The 18841-nt window shown below is 41.8% G+C and overlaps 1 protein-coding gene across 2 annotated transcripts in view; it reads right to left on the bottom strand.

The window, feature by feature from the left end:
* The window catches only part of col4a4 (collagen, type IV, alpha 4), a 145169-nt gene that overhangs the window by 54076 nt on the left and 72252 nt on the right, over positions 1-18841 (bottom strand). For both annotated transcript variants that reach the window (XM_065024678.1, XM_065024679.1), the window contains 8 exons: positions 18398-18502; positions 18080-18235; positions 15830-15919; positions 8350-8510; positions 6308-6377; positions 3200-3306; positions 1321-1504; positions 951-1019 (listed from right to left, as the gene is read on the bottom strand). In XM_065024678.1, the coding sequence (XP_064880750.1) occupies positions 951-1019; positions 1321-1504; positions 3200-3306; positions 6308-6377; positions 8350-8510; positions 15830-15919; positions 18080-18235; positions 18398-18502 (942 nt within the window). The remainder of the gene's footprint in view (positions 1-950; positions 1020-1320; positions 1505-3199; positions 3307-6307; positions 6378-8349; positions 8511-15829; positions 15920-18079; positions 18236-18397; positions 18503-18841) is intronic.

The following is an 18841-nucleotide window of genomic DNA, read 5'->3' as shown; positions in this document are numbered from 1 at the left end:
AAACTAGACACTCTAATGTACTTGTCCTCTTGCTCAGTTGTGCACCGGGGCCTCCCACTCCTTTTCCTATTCTGGTTAGGGACAGTTTGTGCTGTTCTGTGAAGGGAGTAGTACATAGCGTTGTACTAGATCTTCAGTTTCTTGGCAATTTCTCACATGGAATAGCCTTCATTTCTCAGAACAAGAATAGACAGACGAGTTTCAGAAAAAGTTATTTGTTTCTGGCCATTTTGAGCCTGTAATCGAACCCACAAATGATCATGCTCCAGATACTCAACTAGTCTAAAGAAAGACAGTTTTATTTCTTCTTTAATCAGGACAACAGTTTTCAGCTGTGCTAACATAATTGCAAAAGGGTTTTCTAATGATCAATTAGCCTTTAAAAAATGATCAACTTGGATTAGCTAACACAACGTGCTATTGGAACACAGGAGTGATGGTTGCTGATAATGGGCCTCTGTACACCTATGTAGATATTCTATAAAATAAATCTGCCGTTTCCAGCTACAATAGTCATTTACAACATTAACAATGTCGACACTGTATTTCTGATCAATTTGATGTTATTTTAGTGGAAAAAAATGTGATTTTCTTTTAAAAACAGGGACATTTCTAAGTGACCCCAATCTTTTGAACGGTAGTGTATGTATAGAGTAATTGTTCTTTATTAACGTGTTCATGCTGGGCTCATCTTCAAAATACACTGTGGTCTCATCATGACTCCCTGCTTAAATAAAGATGAAATAAAAATGGTGTTTATCCATGATAATTCTTTATGTGTGTATTGTTATGTTCACATGGCTGAGGCAACTTTGTGCATTTTTTTATTGTCATATACTACTCATTCATTTATAAGACAGTAGGCCTGTAAGCATGCCGAAATGCTGAAACATTAGCATAATAACAAAGTGATACTTTTCACAATGTGCTGGAGTTTCTATAAGTTATACCTGGGCTTCCGGAATCGCCTTTCTGTCCTGGGGCACCAGGGTTACTGGGTATGCAGGGTAGGGTGTCACCTGCACAAGAGAAAGGCGGCATGGGGTAGGGTGAGGAGGACAAACAGGATGTCTTGCATAATGTTTTAAAAGCGCTTCTTAAATAATGTTATTTTTTGTCATGAAGGGGTGTTTCAGTTTACTCCAAAGTTATAATTGAGTGTGCATACATGTATTTTGTTCATCTACCACTCTTCATCCAGTGTAATAATACATACACAAAAATAACTCATAAATAGGTAATTTATGACCAACAGTAATGAATGCTGATTTCCAACCCTGATCTGTCTTTGTGTTTCACACAGACTGACAAGCTCCTTACCCCTGACTCCTTTGAGCCCAGGAGATCCCCTGAATCCTGGAGGTCCCTGGTCGCCTGGGAGTCCCCGTTCCCCCACGGCCCCAATCACATCAGGTCCTGGGGGGCCGACGGGTCCAGCAAGCCCTTTTGGCCCGTCATTACCTGGATACCCTCTCTCACCCGGGAAACCTGAGTAACTGTCACCCTGAGTGGAACCAATCAAACTTAGGCTGCATTCCAAATACAGAAAAGACACCCTCTCCCCTTAGCCCTCAAATTAAGTGGACACTTCTGATGACGTATCATGACGTATGATGAGTTGACACTTGCAGGGCGAGGGAAGAATCAATACATTTTAAATGGACAGCTCTTGCCAGGATATTCGTGACTCGTTCGTCCCACGGTTGTGTTTTCATCATGGAACTACTGGTGTGTGCTTTATATACGCTACAGTCAATTATGATTGCATTTCGTATCTTGGTTAGAAGACAACGCATCCACATCATCGAATACTAGCCACCTGACGATGTCAGGTAAATCGAACTATCATTAGTTTTATGATATTTACATTCGACTTCTCCATATTGATGTTGGTTTTATGTTTTGGATGATTTTTCTTAGTGGATGTACAATCATCGCAAATTGAATTATGGGATATTTCAGGCTTGTACAGAGTTGTACACTTGCATTGCTAATTGTTTGGACCGACGGCACAGATGGCCGCGGGGATTCCCCCAAGGGCATAAGGCGAGGGTAAGTGGAGGAGGGAGTGTCTTTTATGTGTTTGAAACGCAGCCTTTGACTAGATGAGTCCATACTCACAAACTTTTGCTTAGACAGGAGGTTTAGACCTTTGGTCTAAATCGGCTAGCTGCTAGATTTTCTCATAGGCAAACCTGGCACAATTAGCCACTATGCTAAGTACGACCAGCTGATCAGAATGATTGTGTCCGGTAACAGATTCCGTATCGGCCAATTTAAATCGTCTACGTTGAACACTTTTTCATTAAAGCATCCTTAAAAGAAGTCCAATGGCACATTCTGTTAATCAAAAGTGTTAGTTTTAACCCATTTGAATTGTAGAATTACATTTATTGTTTTAGTGTGTTGAGAAGGGAAGCGCAGCCAACAGATTGAAAATGTAGATTAAGAATGAATTTAATTAGTCTTTCTTCAACTTTGTAGACAAACACACTGCCAAGGCCTAATAATCATATTGAATAGACTATATTACATGGAAGTGTACACCTAAATGTACAACGTTTTTTATATGTATTTTAACAATCATCTACTTTGTCACATATGCATTTCTTGACTCGAGGACCAGCAGTGAAGCGTTCTTTCCTCAAAGAAACACCTTGCACGAGTCAATTTCAAACTCACAGTCATCGTATTTTGCCATCTCCGGGGTTACCGCCACCAGTTAGTTATAGCAGTAAGGGGTACATTACAGTTATTTGACAAGACCACGAGCATCATCCACTTTTTTTTTTATAACAATGTACGAATACAAACTTACACGTTGTATAATTCTCCTACATCTTTATTCCTGTGAAATCACATGGATGTTTGTGAAACAAACAGGCAAAAACGTGTAATTTGGTCATACGTGTATATGTGAAATCGTGTCTTTTGAATTTTGTGTAATGTTAGTAGGCTAGCCGAGTCAAGGATGCATCAAGCAATACATATTGGCACACTCCAATTCTTGTTGCAGACCAAGAGTAACAAAGTAAACCTTGAAGTTGGAGGTTTTAGGATCTCATTATGATGAGGATTTGGGCATCTTAAAGAAACATTAGATCCATGCTTAGGGCCAGACTCCTAATTCCAGTTCCTTCTAAGTCACTAACAGTTTGAATATGGCTTTTGGTGTCCTTAATGACCTTGGTAGACTCACCTCTGGGCCAGCGTCACCAGGCACACCCGGATTCCCTTCGTCTCCTCTCCTCCCAGTGAAGCCTGGACGACCAGCCAGCCCTGGGAGGCCAATGTCTCCCTTCACACCTAGAAACCAACCAGACTTTACACGCTTACATTGTAACTCACATCCAGTGGTCAAAATAAATCAGGGTGCACAAAAATATTCATAACTCAACAGAGATAGAAGAAAATAGTGTTACAAGGACCTTCCCAGCAGACAGGGGACATTCAAAGGACATTTGGTGACCTTCATAGTAGGTCTGTTTTAGGGTTATGGCGAGATGTTATTCCAGCACGCCATTCTCTAGATCTAGGAGTCTTTTGCCTAGAGTTCCCTCTGTCATTGCGGACCAGGCCAGGATGTTTTTAGGGCGTTCTCAGGACATTCAGTGTATCAGTTGGCAGGATGTCTCCCGGTGGTCTCAAAGGAATATTCACCCCCCCCTCAAAGAAATTCTACACACCTACCTGGGCATCTGCACCCTCATTTCATTATATCTCCTTCGAAAGTATTCAGAGCCCTTGACTTTTTCCACATTTTGTTACGTTGCAGCCTTATTCTAAAATTGATTAAAATGTTTTTTTCCTTCAACAATCTTCACACAATACCCCATAATGATAAAGCAAAAATTACGCTACAAGTTTGGCACACCTGTATTTGGGAAGTTTCTCCCATTCCTCTCTGCAGATCCTCTCAAGCTCTGTCAGGTTGGATGGGGAGCATTGCTGCACAGCTTTTTTCAGGTCTCTCCAGAGATATTCGATCGGGTTCAAGTCCGGGGTCTGGCTGGGCCACTCAAGGACATTCAGAGACTTGTCCCAAAGCCACACCTGCGTTGTCTTGGCTGTGCTTAGGGTCGTTGTCCTGTTGGAAGGTGGACCTTCACCCCAGTCTGAAGTCCTGAGCACTCTGGAGCAGGTTTTCATCAAGGATCTCTCTGTACTATAATCCATTCATCTTTGCCTCAATCCTGACTAATCTCCCAGTCCCTACAGCTGAAAAACATCCCCACAGCATGATGCTGCCACCACCATGCTTCACCGTAAGTATGGTGGCAGGTTTCCTCCACATGTGACGCTTGGCATTCAGGCCAAAGAGTTCAATATTGGTTTCATCAGACCAGAGAATCTTGTTTCTTATGGACTGAGAGTCTTTAAGGTACCTTTTGGCAATATCCAAGCGGGCTGTCATGTGCCTTTTACTGAGGAGTGGCTTCCGTCTGGCCATAAAGGCCTGATTGGTGGAGTGCTGTAGAGATGGTTGTCCTTCTGGAAGGTTCTCCCATCTTCACAGAGGAACTCTAGAGCTCTGTCAGAGTGACCATTGGGTTCTTGGTCCCCTCCCTGAGCAAGGCCCTTCTCCCCCGATTGCTCAGTTTGGCCTGGCGGCCAGCTCTAGGAGGAGTCTTGGTGGTTCCAAACTTCTTCCATTTAAGCATGATGGAGGCCACTGTGTTCTTAGGGACCTTCAATGCTGCAGACCTTTTCATGGCACCTACCCCAGATCCGTGCCTTGACACATTCCTGTTTCAGAGCTCTACGGACAATTCATTTGACCTAATAGCTTGGTTTTTGCTCTGACATACACTGTCCAAGCAATTGAATTGAACCCATGTGGACTCCAATCAAGTTGTAGAAACATCTCAAGGATGAGCAATGGAAACAGGAGGAGCTCAATTTCGAGTCTCATAGCAAAGGCTCTGAATACTGAATAAGGTATTTCTGTTTTTTACATTTAAGAAATGAGCAAACATTTCTAAAAACCTGTTAAGCTGTGTCATTATGGGATATTGTGTGTAGATTGCTGAGGATTTTTTATTTATTTAATCATTTTTAGAATAAGGCTGTAACATATCAAAATGTTGAAAAAGTCAAGGGGTCTGTTACTGTTTCCCAGCCCATCAAGCCCTGATTGGTGAACTACTGATCCATTCACAGAGATTTGTCTGTTGGAAAGGTTAGGAACACCCAACTACAAGAACAGTGCTTAACATACAATATTTCCAATGTACATATTGACACACTTTGACATACATGATTTCATTGTGAATGTTCATTTATACAGTAATTACTCTTCAACATGTCCTCATCTGGGATTTGAACTCACAACCTTTGAACTCACAACCATTACAATATTCCAGCTACACCACCATTAGTGTTAATCAATTAGTACGATTTGCCCCCCCCCCAAATAATAATAATAATAATAAAAAAAAAAATAATAAAAAAAATATATATATATATATATATATATGTATAATCACGGTTTAATTTTTTTTATTTTATTTTTAGAAATACATTATGTGGGTTGAATGCTGTAACAACACAGAATAAAACAATTGATGGTATTTAGTATTTATACTGAAAATAAATATAAACGCAATATGCAACAATTTCAAAGATTTGACTGAGTTACAGTTCATATAAGGAAATCAGTCAATTGAAATAAATTAATTAGGCCCTAATCTATGGATTTCCATGACTGGCCAGGGGTACAGCCATGGGTGGGCCTGAGAGGTCATAGGCCCACCCACTTGGCAGCCAGGCCCAGCCAATCAGAATAAGTTTTTCCCCACAAAAGAGCTTTATTACAGACATAAATATTCCTCAGCACCCCCCACCCCTCCTCAAATTATTCCACAGGTGAGGAAGCCGGATGTAGAGTTCCTGGGCTTCCTACTGCCAAATTCTCTAACACGATGTTGGAGGCAGCTTATGGTAAAGAAATGAACATAAAATTCTCGGAGCATTCATTTCTGTGGTATTGTGGCCTATTTACTGCCCCCAGCACAAGGTGCACCTGTGTAATGAGCATGCTGTTAAATCAGCTTCTTGATTTGCCACACCTGTCAGATGGATGGATAATCTTGGCAAAGGAGAAATGCTCACTAACAGGGACGGTAACAAATTCCTCCACAAAATGTTAGAGAAATAAGCTTGTTGGGTGTATGGAAAACTTAAGGGATCTTTAATTTCAGTTCACGGGACCAACACTTTACATTTTACGTTTATATTTTTGTTCAGTATAAATACATCCAATGGCAAGATAGAATGTTCACATCGACCAATGAAAAGTCGCTCTTACCTTTAATGCATAGATAGACGTCACCTTTCTGACCTTTTGGACCCCGGACACCTGCAAATCCTGGGAAGCCCTATGAAATGGAAAAAAAATGTTTTAATCAACTCAACATTAACCAGGTTCTATTTGTTGTGTATAGCCTTGGCTAAGCATTGCAACTATAGGATCAGTTATGGTTGGGTAGGAGTTGTTCTAGAGGTTCCAATCGGCCTATAGGCAGGCTACATGCTGCACGTAGGGCCCTGCAAATTGCAGGACCCAAACGTTTGACCTCTGTCATTGCCAACAAAGGGTATATAACAAAGTATTGAGATAAACGTTTGTTATTGACCAAATACTTATTTTCCACCATAATTTGCAAATAAATTCATTAAAAATCCTACAATGTGATTTTCTGGATTTTTTTTCTCATTTTGTCTGAAGTGTACCTATGATGAAAATTACAGGCCTCTCATTTTATTTATTTATTTATTTCACCTTTATTTAACCAGGTAAGCAAGTTGAGAACAAGTTCTCATTTACAATTGCGACCTGGCCAAGATAAAGCAAAGCAGTTCGACACATACAACGACACAGAGTTACACATGGAGTAAAACAAACATACAGTCAATAATACAGTAAAAAAAAAAACAAGTCTATATACAATGTGAGCAAATTAGGTGAGAAGGGAGGTAAAGGCAAAAAAGGCCATGGTGGCAAAGTAAATACAATATACCTTTTTAAGTGGGAGAACTTGCACAATTGGTGGCTGACTAAATACTTTTTTGCCCCACTGTATGTGAAATCGACTCGTTCTCTAAGTGTCACTATCCCCCAAAAGTTTGTGTGTTTGGTTATAGCTGTGGCCTCACACCAAAATACGCATTTGTTTGTAGTAGGGATCGCCCCCTTGCTGAACTGATAGAAGCGGTTGATACTATTCTGAATATTTTAAACATTTTCTGTCATCTGAATTAGTTATTTTATGAGATTTTTACTTGAATTGGCGTACACCGGCCTCTGATCATTTGAAGAATATTTATTTTGACTTTAACCTGACTTTAGCCCCCACAAGTACCTATTGAGTGGTGTATTTGCTAATGACATCAGTGATCACTTTCCTATTAGAGATAACAAACATAAAAACATTGATCCTCGTATAATTATGAAGATAAAACCTTGCACCATCCCTACGGTGAAGCATGGTGGTAGCAGCATCATGCTGTGGGGATGTTTTTCAGTGGCAGGGACTGGGAGACTAGTCAGGATCGAGGCAAAGATGAATGGAGCAAAGTACAGAGATCCTTGATGAAAACCTGCTCCAGAGCGCTCAGGACCTGGTGGGGCGATGGTTTTACCTTCCAACAGGACAACAACCCTAACACACGGCCAAGACAATGCAGGAGTGGCTTTGGGACAAAGCAGGAGTGGCCTAACCAGAGCCCGGACTTGAACCTGATTAAACATCTCTGGAGACACCTGAAAATAGCTGTGCAGCGATGCTCTCCATCCAACCTGACAGAGCTTGAGAGGATCTGCAGAGAAGACTGGGAGAAACTCCCCAAATAAAAGTGTGCCAAGCTTGTAGCGTCATACTCAAGACGAGTCGATGCTGTAATTGCTGTGAAAGGTGCTTCAGCAAAGTACTGAATAAAGGTTCTGAATACTTATGTAAAGGTGATATATATATATTTTTTTTATAGATTTGCAAACATTTCTGAAAACCTGTTTTTGCTTTGTCATTATGGGGTATTGTGTATAGATTGATGAGGGAAAAAACGATGTAATATATTTTATAATAAGGCTGTAACATAACAAAATGTGGATAAAGTCAAGGGCTCTGAATTCTTTCTTAATGCACTGTATATTGATGTGTATAATGTATATTGATGTCCATTGAGTGTATACAGGGCTCATCTGTAAAATAGATCTTGGTCTCAGCATGACACTGTCAAAATAAAGGTTAAATAAAAATATAGCTTTTCCTGATCCGTACACAGGGTCAGGAAAAACTCTTGGTCTTAGTCATGGTCCGTCAATAAAGGAACACTGACAATGATACTCACGTCTGCCCCACTTCTTCCTATGTCTCCGGGAAAACCAATGTCACCCCTCGGGCCTGGTGCCCCACAAAGTCCTCGTAACCCTGGCAATCCCGGAATCCCCATAAAGCCAGGGTCTCCCTTTGAAGGCTGGAGGAGCTCACAATCACAATCACCATCAATTCCTAAAAACAATGAGACAAAGTGAATAAGTAAGATACAAGATTAGGGTTTCACTCATTTGTCAAAGGGGCCAATTACAGATATTGACATGATTCAAGGGGCCAGAAAATGGTGCACCATTCTTAATTATTTAATGTATGGTGGGCCACATTAAATTGGCTTGCAGGCCACATTTGGCCGGTGGGACGGACATATGTTGTGTTCTGAAACCCATGGAATACAAAAAGGCATAGAATACAGATGCAGGATCTTAATTTGATACGTTTTTTTGTGGATAAGAATATTTCTGCTTAGCAGGACATGCAAACTTGTCGTGTATTTGATTTTTAAAAAGGGTTCTAAAGTTTGTAATTTCCACATTGAAATTTCAGACTTGATTTGGGTTTGCCCTAACAAAAAATGTATCAACTCCTGTAAAAATGTACATTCATTATAATCCACATAACAATTCACATTTTCTGTTGCTGCAGGACTGTTTTCCTGCTGTAGCAAACTGGCTTGAATTAAGATCCTACACCTGTATGAGAAAGGTACAGGATAGCAGTGTACAATAGCAGCCTACACACTGAGTGTAACAAACATTAGGAACACCTGCTCTTTCCATGCCATAGACTGACCAGGTTAATCCATCTATGATCCCTTATTGATGTCACCTATTAAATCCACATATTTATTTTAGTCAGGTCTAAAGGAACATTATGATGTTAAGAAAATGTATTTCAAAGGAACAGAATAGGAGTTGGTCTACTGTATGTTATCTGGCTATGTTCCATGCCATAGGCTGTAGTCTTATTTATTTAGCTGCCATGAAGTCCTGTGCCATTATTTTATTTTATATGATTTTATAGTAAGAAATTCTTACACTGAATACACGGAACAAATATATAAACTCATCAAAGCAACAATTTCAAAGATTTTACTGAGTTATAGTTCATATAAGGTAATCAGTCAAATGAAATGCATTAATTAAAATCTTAAGCTATGGATTTCACATGACTAGGAATACAGATTTGCATCTGTTGGTCACAGATACCTTTAAAAAAAACAAGGTGCGTGGATCAGAAAACCAGTCGTCAGTATCTGCTGTGATCACCATTTACCTCATGCAGCGCGACACATCTCCTTCGCATTGAGTTGATCAGGCGGTTGATTGTGGCCAGCGGAATGTTGTCCCACTCTTAAAAAACTCTAGAGCACCTTTACTGCACACACAGAGGCACGTACAAAGCTCTCCCTCACCCTCCATTTGGTAAATTTGACCATAATTCTATCCTCCTGATTCCCTCTTACAAGCAAAACTAAAGCAGGAAGCACCAGTGACTTGGTCAATAAAGAAGTGGTCAGATGACACAGATACTAAGCTACATTACAGTTTTGCTAGCACAGACTGAAATATGTTCCGTGATTCTTCCGATGGCATTGAGGAATACACCACATCAGTCACTGGCTTCATCAATAAATGCATTGATGATGTCGTCCCCACAGTGACCGTACCTACATACCGCAACCAGAAGCCGTGGATTACAGGCAACATACGCACTGAGCTAAAGGGTAGAGTTGCCGATTTCAAGGAGCGAGGCTCTAACCAGGACCCTTATAAGAAATGTAAGTAAGACCTTTAAACAGGTCAACATTCACCAAGCCGCAGGGCCAGACATTTACAAGGATGTGTTCTCCAAGCAAGCGCTGGCCAACTGGCAAGTGTCTTCACGGACATTTTCAACCTGTCCCTGACTGAGTCTGTAATATCAACATGTTTGAAGCAGACCACCATAGTGCCTGTGCCCAAGAACACTAAAAGGCCTTAGGGGCGGCAGGTAGCATAGTGTTTAGAGCATTGGGCCAGTAACCAAAAGGTTGCTAGATCGAATCGCTGACAAGGTAAAAATCTGTTATTCTGCCCCTGAACCAGGCAGTTAACCCATTGTTTCTAGGCTGTCATTGTAAATAAGAATTAGTTCTTTACTCACTTGCCTAGTTAAATAAAGGTAAAAAAAAAAAAACTTCCTAAATGACTGCCGTCTGTAGCCATGATGTGCTTTGAAAGGCTGGTCATGGCTCACATCAACACTATTATCCCAGAAACCCTAGACCCACTCTGATTTACATGCCACCCCAACAGATCCACAGATGATGCAATCCCTATTGCACTCCACACTGCCCTTTCCCACCTGGACAAAAGGAACACCAACATGAGAATGCTATTCATTGACTATAGCTCAGTGTTTAACACCATAGTGCCCTCAAAGCTCATCACTAAGCTAAGGACCCTGGGACTAAAACCACCCTCTGCAACTGGATCCTGGACTTCCTGATGACCGTCCCCAGGTGGTAAGGGTAGGTAACAACACATATGCCACGCTGATCCTTAACACGGGGGCCCCTCAGGGGTGCGTGCTCAGTCCCTTCCTTTACTCCATGTTCACCCATGACTGCATGGCCAGGCACGACTTCAACACCATCATTAAGTTTGCAGACGACACAACAGTGGTAGGCCTGATCACAGACAACGTTGAGACAGTTTATAGGGAGGAGGTTAGAGAACTAGCCGTGTGGTGCCATGATAACAACCTCTCCCTCAACGTGATCAAGACAAAAAAGATGATTGTGGACTACAGGAAAAGGAGGACCGAGCACACCCCCATTCTCATTGACGGGGCTGTAGTGGAGCAGGTTGAGGGCTTCAAGTTCCTTGGTGTGCACATCACCAACTAACTATCATGGTCCAAACACCTCAAGACAGTCATGAAGAGGGCACAGCAAAGCCTTTCCTCCCCAGGAGACTGAAAAGACTTGGCATGGGTCCTCAGATCCTCAAAACGTTCTACAGCTGCACCAAAGAGAGCACCACTGCCTGGTATGGCAACTGCTCGGCCCGCCGACCCCAAGGCTCTACATAGGGTAGTGTGTACGGCCCAGTACGTAACTGGGGCCAAGCTTCCTGCCCTCCAGTACCTCTATACCAGGCAGTGTCAGAGGAAGGCCCTAAAGATGGTCAAAAACTCCAGCCACCCAAGTTCTCTCTACTAACGCACAGCAAGCAGTACCGGAGCAACAGGTCTAGATCTTCTTAACAACTTCTACCTTCTACCTTCTAGCCATAAGACTCCTGAACAGCTAATCAAATGGCTACGCAGACTATTTGCATTGTCCCCCCCTCCTCTTTTGCACTGCTGCTACTCTCTGTTTAATGCATAGTCACTTTAACTTTATCAATGCATAGTCACTTTAACTCTACCTACATGTACATATTACCTCAATTACCTCGACTAACATTGTGCACCCGCAAATTGACTCTGTACCGGTACCCCTAGCCTCCCTACTGTTATTCTACTGCTGCTCTTAATTATTTGTTATTTTTATTTATTTTTAATTTTTATTAAAACTGCATTGCTGGTTAACTTCTTGGTGACAGGGGGCAGTATTTTCACGTCCGGATGAAATGCATGCCCAAATTCAACTGCCTGCTACTCATCCCCATAAGATAAGATATGCATATTATTAGTATTTGGAATTGGAAAGAAAACACTCTGAAGTTTATATATTAGTATTAGGATTTGGATTTATATATTAGTATATTAGTTTTAGAAAACACTCTTAAGTTTCTAAAACGGTTTGAATCATGTCTGTGAGTATAACATAACTTATTTAGCAGGTGAAACCCCGAGGACAAGCCATTCAGACATTTTTTTTTTGAGGTCACTCTCTTTTCAATGGATTTTCATTGGGAATCCAGATTTCTAAGGGACCTTCTTGCAGTTCCTATTGCTTCCACTGGATGTCAACAGTCTTTAGAAATTGGTTGAGGTGTCACGACTCCTACCGAGGGTGGCTCCCCTTCCTGTTCAGGGGGTGCTCGGCAGTCGTCGTCACCGGCCTACTAGCTGCCACGGATCCTTTTTCCCCTTTCTGTTTATTTGTTTCACCTGTTTGTGTTTTAGGCTGATTAGTTGGGCTTTATTTACCAGTAGGCCCGCCTGCTCTTTGTGCGGGATTGTTTTGTGTAACTTGTGTGCACGTCTGTGGGTTACATGTTTCCTATTTCGTGGGTTTTACTGGACAGTTTCAGTCCCCGTGTTTGGGGCATTTGTTTTGTTGTGCGCCCTGTGTTTTCGTGGGGGTGGTTTATGTTCGCCGTTTTGTGCATTAAATATAGCACTACCCTGAACTCTCGGCTTCCTGCGCCTGACTTCTCACCCACTATACCCAGTACGTTACATGAGGTTATTCCTTTGTGTAATGAAGAAGTACGGCCATCTTGAACGAGGGTCACTTAAAGTGTACGGTTAGATAGAGGAGCATGACCAGAAAGCATGCCTGAGTTTGTTTTCTTCCTGTATTGAACACAGATCATCCCGTCTTCAATTTTATCGATTACTTACGTTAAAAAATACCTAAAGTTCTATTACAAAAGTAGTTTGAAATGTTTTGGCAAAGTTTACATTTAACTTTTGAGATATTTTGCAGTCACGTTGAGCAAGTTGGAACCGGTGTTTTTCTGGATCAAACGTGCCAAATAAATGTATTTTTTTGATATATATCCACGGAATTAATCGAACAAAAGGACCATTTGTGATGTTTATGGGACATATTGGAGTGCCAACAAAAGAAGCTCATCAAAGGTAAGGCATGAATTATATTTTTATTTCTGCGTTTTGTGTCGCGCCTGCAGGGTTGAAATATGGTTTCTCCCTTTGTTGACGGAGGTGCTATCCTCAGATAATAGCACCGTTTGCTTTCGCCAATTTTTTTTTTTGAAATCTGACATGTTGGCTGGATTCACAACAAGTGTAGCTTTAATTTGCTATCTTACATGTGTGATTTAATGAAAGTTTGATTTTTATAGTAATTTATTTTAATTTGGCGCACTGCATTTTCCCTGGCTTTTGACCAGGTGGTACGCTAGCGTCCCACATATCCCAGAGAGGTTAAGGGCTTGTAAGTAAGCATTCCACTGTAAGGTCTACTACACCTGTTGTATTCGGCGCATGTGACAAATATAATTTGATTCGATTTCTTATTTAATTTGCTGTGCGAAGTTGATGGATATTGGCGGGAACTGGAACACGCTGTCTACACGTCAATCCAGAGCATCCCAAACATGCTCAATGGGTGACATGTCTGGTGAGTATGCAGGCCATGGAAGAACAGTAAAATTTTCAGATTCCAGGAATTGCGTACAGATCCTTGCAACATGGGGCTGTGCATTATCATGCTGAAACATGAGGTGATGGCGGCGGATGAATGGCACGACAATGGGCCTCAGGATCTCATGCCCAGACAGGTGATATTCTGTCCAAACTCTCTATGCCATGGGTTCTCCAACCCTGTTGCAGCTACCCAGTGCTTCATTTGGCAAACCAAGTGAAATCTGTTTGGGAACATCGATAGTAACATGTTTTCGGCAAACAAAACATATTTCACTAAACTGTTGACAGCCCCTCTGCACACTCGAGAAATGAATAAAGGAAAGAGAGGAGGAAATGGAAACACATGGTGGTGAGACATTCTGTATAGCTGAAGGTAATGTGTCACCCAATGAATTATAAAAATATAAAACATTCTCTATTACAAGGCTATTCAAAATCAAATACAAATTCACTATAAGTGTAGGCAAACTGTAAGCCATCCTCACTTTTCAACGAACCAACAGCATTGCCTAGGGCAGCGTTTCCCAAACTCGGTCCTCGGGACCCCAAGGGGTGCATTCCGGTGATCAAAGCTTGATGATTAGTTGATTATTTGAATCGGCTGTGTATTGCTATGGCAAAAAAACAAATCGTGCATCCCTTGGGGCCCAGAGGACCGAGTTTGGGAAACCCTGGCCTAGGGCTATACGTTGTCTCCCAGACTCGTGTATAGACATTTTGGAGCATAGCATAAGGTAACCAGTCCATCCAGTATGCATAATAATACAGTCCACACTCGAAGGCGATAACTCAAATGTATTTAATTTTGGATTATGAAACCAAGACATCGTAAATCAGTTTTGTTATTCTGCCATTCGCAATATGTATTGGCTATGTATTGTATAACGGCACAATCATACATTTCATTCCAGGTTTTTTGGGACTTGGGCTCATAAGTACAAAATACAACTAACATCAAGGCGGTGGCCCGTTCTTGTAGGTTCATGCTCTACAACATCCGCAGAGTACGACCCTGCCTCACACAGGAAGCAGCGCAGGTCCTAATCCAGGCACTTGTCATCTCCCGTCTGGATTACTGCAACTCGCTGTTGGCTGGGCTCCCTGCCTGTGCCATTAAACCCCTACAACTCATCCAGAACGCCGCAGCCCGTCTGGTGTTCAACCTTCCCAAGTTCTCTCACGTCACCCCGCTCCTCCGCTCTCTCCACTGGCTTCCAGTTGAAGCTCGCATCCGCTACAAGACCATGGTGCTTGCCTACGGAGCTGTGAGGGGAACGGCACCTCAGTACCTCCAGGCTCTGATCAGGCCCTACACCCATACAAGGGCACTGCGTTCATCCACCTCTGGCCTGCTCGCCTCCCTACCACTGAGGAAGTACAGTTCCCGCGCAGCCCAGTCAAAACTGTTCGCTGCTCTGGCCCCCCAATGGTGGAACAAACTCCCTCACGACGCCAGGACAGCGGAGTCAATCACCACCTTCCGGAGACACCTGAAACCCCACCTCTTTCAGGAATACCTAGGATAGGATAAAGTAATCCTTCTCACCCCCCCTTAAAAGATTTAGATGCACTATTGTAAAGTGGCTGTTCCACTGGATGTCTTAAGGTGAACGCACCAATTTGTAAGTCGCTCTGGATAAGAGCATCTGCTAAATGACTTAAATGTAAATGTAATGTAAATAAGCCTATGCACATGCATAAGCTCTAATATGCTTATGGGTGTTTTGAATGAATCATCACCTTAGAAAGCGCTGTCCATTTCATTGTGTTAGGCTTTGAAAACAACATCCACAGCAACCGTCTTTTACACAGTTTCAACCTGCTGTTGAATTTCTTTCTTCAAATTGATCCTCACAGTGAGTTTTAAAAGCAAAACACTGTTTTGATGATAAGTGTTTGACGTAATTTGTTATTGTATTTACATTGATGTCAGTGGTTAGAGGGACAATAGAGCCCTGAGTACCAGACCATTAGGACCTGATGGTAGTTAGCACGTTGGGTACTACCAAAGCATGTCCAGAGTGCATGAAAGGAGATCACATGGCATGTGGAATTTTACCGCAGTCATGACTCATGACTGCCGGTGTGGCGGTAATACAGTCACCGCAACAGCCCTAGACACATGTTCTAATAATTCCACATGAATAAATCCATGTTACATAACAACTCACCTTTGCTACCAGGGAACCCTGCAGATCCAGGAGGACCTTGATCTCCAGCTGCTCCAGGCTCTCCTGGTGAACCAGGGGTGCAGTACGTACCTGCAGCACAACCATGATTACACACCTTAATCGAATATCCCAAAGGCTGAATGAAGACGTACACAAATATTTTGAGAGATCAATTCAATAGAATCCACAGTGCACTATTCATACAGTATGTTTTTATCCTATGGTCAAATTAAATCATTGTTTTGGGTACTGTAAAAATGACTGCTACTACAATGCAGACTCCCCTCAAAGGAATTCCAGGATCTAATAAAGTGCATGTCTAAATGATGGTGTTTATGTTGAGAATATCTTGAGAATTAATTCAAACCAGTGAAGCAGGAGTGCTCACCTCCACAACCTATGTGGTGCCCACCCAACACACATCACAAGACACACGATGATGTCATACGAGGAGCACACACAGAATGATGACATCATCCAGGGTGGGACACAATGATGACATCATTGCAGGAGACACAAAGGCATGCAGATCAGACATAGGCTTAGCAAAACAAACACAAGTGGAATATTAGCTGACAAGATGATGAAAAATGGAAGCAAACTACACTCATAGAATTAGTGGTGACTCGAGGAATCCTGGAGATCCTCAAGGAACCCCTGGAGTTCCTCAAGGAACCATTGGTATATTTGCACCTTTGGTTAGTTGAGGGGTTCTTGGAGGAACCTTTAATGTTTCAATGTAGCAAAGGGTTCCTAGAATAACCATGGACTACAGGCATGGCTTAGTAGGGGCATGGCTTTCAAATGTCACTTTTAATGTCATTCCTGTTCATCTGTTCTGTTGTATTGGTTGAACAGTGACAGGTTTGTATCTTCAATGAGGCATACTGAGGTGTAGGAGTTCCTCAAGAGCATATGCAAATCCTATAGTTGGAATAGTTACCACTTTATTACTAATCAGTAATGTTAATAATATGAATATTATATTAGAATTTGTAATATGCCTAAATATTCAAGGAACATTTTAATTTGCAGTGTACAAACTTAACATGATGAACAGGAATAGAGACCCACAGTGGAGGTGTCATAATACTCATAAAACCTAGCGGTCAAACAGGGAAATGGTTTTAACCATTTTTCCACCATGCATTTTTTCTATTGGGGATATTATAAAAACTTAAAATAAGGGCTGTGTTTGTGTATGCTTACCCTGACGTGACATTTTGATAACCATGTAAATCTTTCCGGGACAAGGTGACTTTTATCAATATATTCGGCTTAATTTACTCTCAGATTCAAAAATGCTAATTAGCATCAAAGTAGACAAAGTAAGACTACAAATCCCTGCAAGCTCCTGCACAACATCTCTAGCTGGCACCTTTGCTAACAGGTACATTTAAGGAATGTAGCCAATTTATTCATTACTATATTTAGCTAGCAATAGATAGTTAATCCAGAGATTCTTACCTCTGCCTCTATTTGGCAGTCTCGTCTAGACCATCATGGCATTTGTAGTTCTTTCTGATAGTCACATTAACAACTAATTAGCATTTCATTGGTTGGGGTTAAATACAGGCGAATATATTGATAAAAGTCACCTTGTCTGAGAGAGATTTACATGGTTATCAAAACGTCATGTTAGCGTAAGCCTACACAAAACACAGACCTTATTTTAAGTGTTTCTAAAATCCCCTATGGGAAAAATTAATGGTAGAAAAACGATTGGAACCATTTCCCTGTTTGACCGCTAGGTTTTATGGGTATTATGACTCATACTGTGGTACTCTATGACATAAATGTCATAGAGTACCACAGTGGGGTGGCCAAAAATAACTACCTGAAAGCCATGCCTTCAATAAGCAATGCCTCCAATCTTCCGATAGGTTGCCACGTCTACAATATATTTTTTTAAAGGTTCAAAATCGAACCCCTCCCATTACAAAAAGGTTCCTGTTTCAACCATTACAGACGGGTTCCTCGAAGACCCTTTCCACCCCCACAGGCTCCTTTACTTCTAAGAGTGTACACACAAAAACATTGCAATACAAGCTGTAAATAACTTAATAACATTATCTACAGTACCAACATGAGTTCCACATTCACAAGCCAGAACCGAGTCTACAGTAGGTGTTGAGTGTTTAAATGCTATGACAATGAATGCATCGAATATCAAGAGATTAGTAGAAGACAGGCTATGTTCTATGAGAGAAGTGCAGGAGATGGGGACAAAATGCACTTGAGGTTACAAACCTGGGGGGCCGCGCTCTCCTTTCAGACCACTGAGGCCTGCTGTGCCCGGTTTACCAGGCTCTCCGGGTGTAGGCCCGTTCTGGTAGTGCATCCCTGGCTCTCCTTTAACCCCCTTGGTGCCAGTCATCCCTATTGGGCCAGGCTCACCATTGGTACCTGAGGAGAGGCAGCATGGCATGGTAAGGTAGAGTTACAGTACAAAGACCTTATTAGACACACACGCACATGTATATAAACAAGCACGCTCACACTGGGGCTGAACTGTATTTTGAGATGGGGGGGTATTAGTACTGGCCAGGGGACTTTTGGGTCACTGACCAGGTATTGATACCCCAGGCAGTCCTTGGCGGCCGTGCATCCCCATCTCCCCAACATCTCCAGGTGGTCCTGGTCTTCCAGGCAGCCCCGACTCCCCTGGCATCCCTGAAACAACAGGTTACCATGGGAGTCAAAATTACTGCATTAAATGGGTTATAGTTGTAACTCTTCACTAGCTATATAGGTTTCCAACCAATTGGCAATAGACAGCAAATATTCTCAAATCTGCATAAAGAATATGCACATTTTCCAACCAGCTGTGTGTTTCCACCAAACTGACTTGTTGCAGATAAAATCAGTGCGTGATCTACTTTTTTCCTTACGTTTTCATGTACCAAATAAAAATTTGAAGTTCAATGTGTTTCTATCGCACTTTCAACTCTACTGATAGTTTTGACACAAAAACTGTTAAATAGCAAATGTGCCTATTCTGGTCTTGCACAT

The sequence above is a fragment of the Oncorhynchus nerka genome, linkage group LG11 (genome assembly GCF_034236695.1).
Source record: "Oncorhynchus nerka isolate Pitt River linkage group LG11, Oner_Uvic_2.0, whole genome shotgun sequence".
In the NCBI taxonomy this organism is placed as follows: Eukaryota; Metazoa; Chordata; class Actinopteri; order Salmoniformes; family Salmonidae; genus Oncorhynchus; species Oncorhynchus nerka.
The sequence above is the reverse complement of the archived record's forward strand: the minus strand, read 5'-3'. Positions and strand labels throughout refer to the sequence as shown.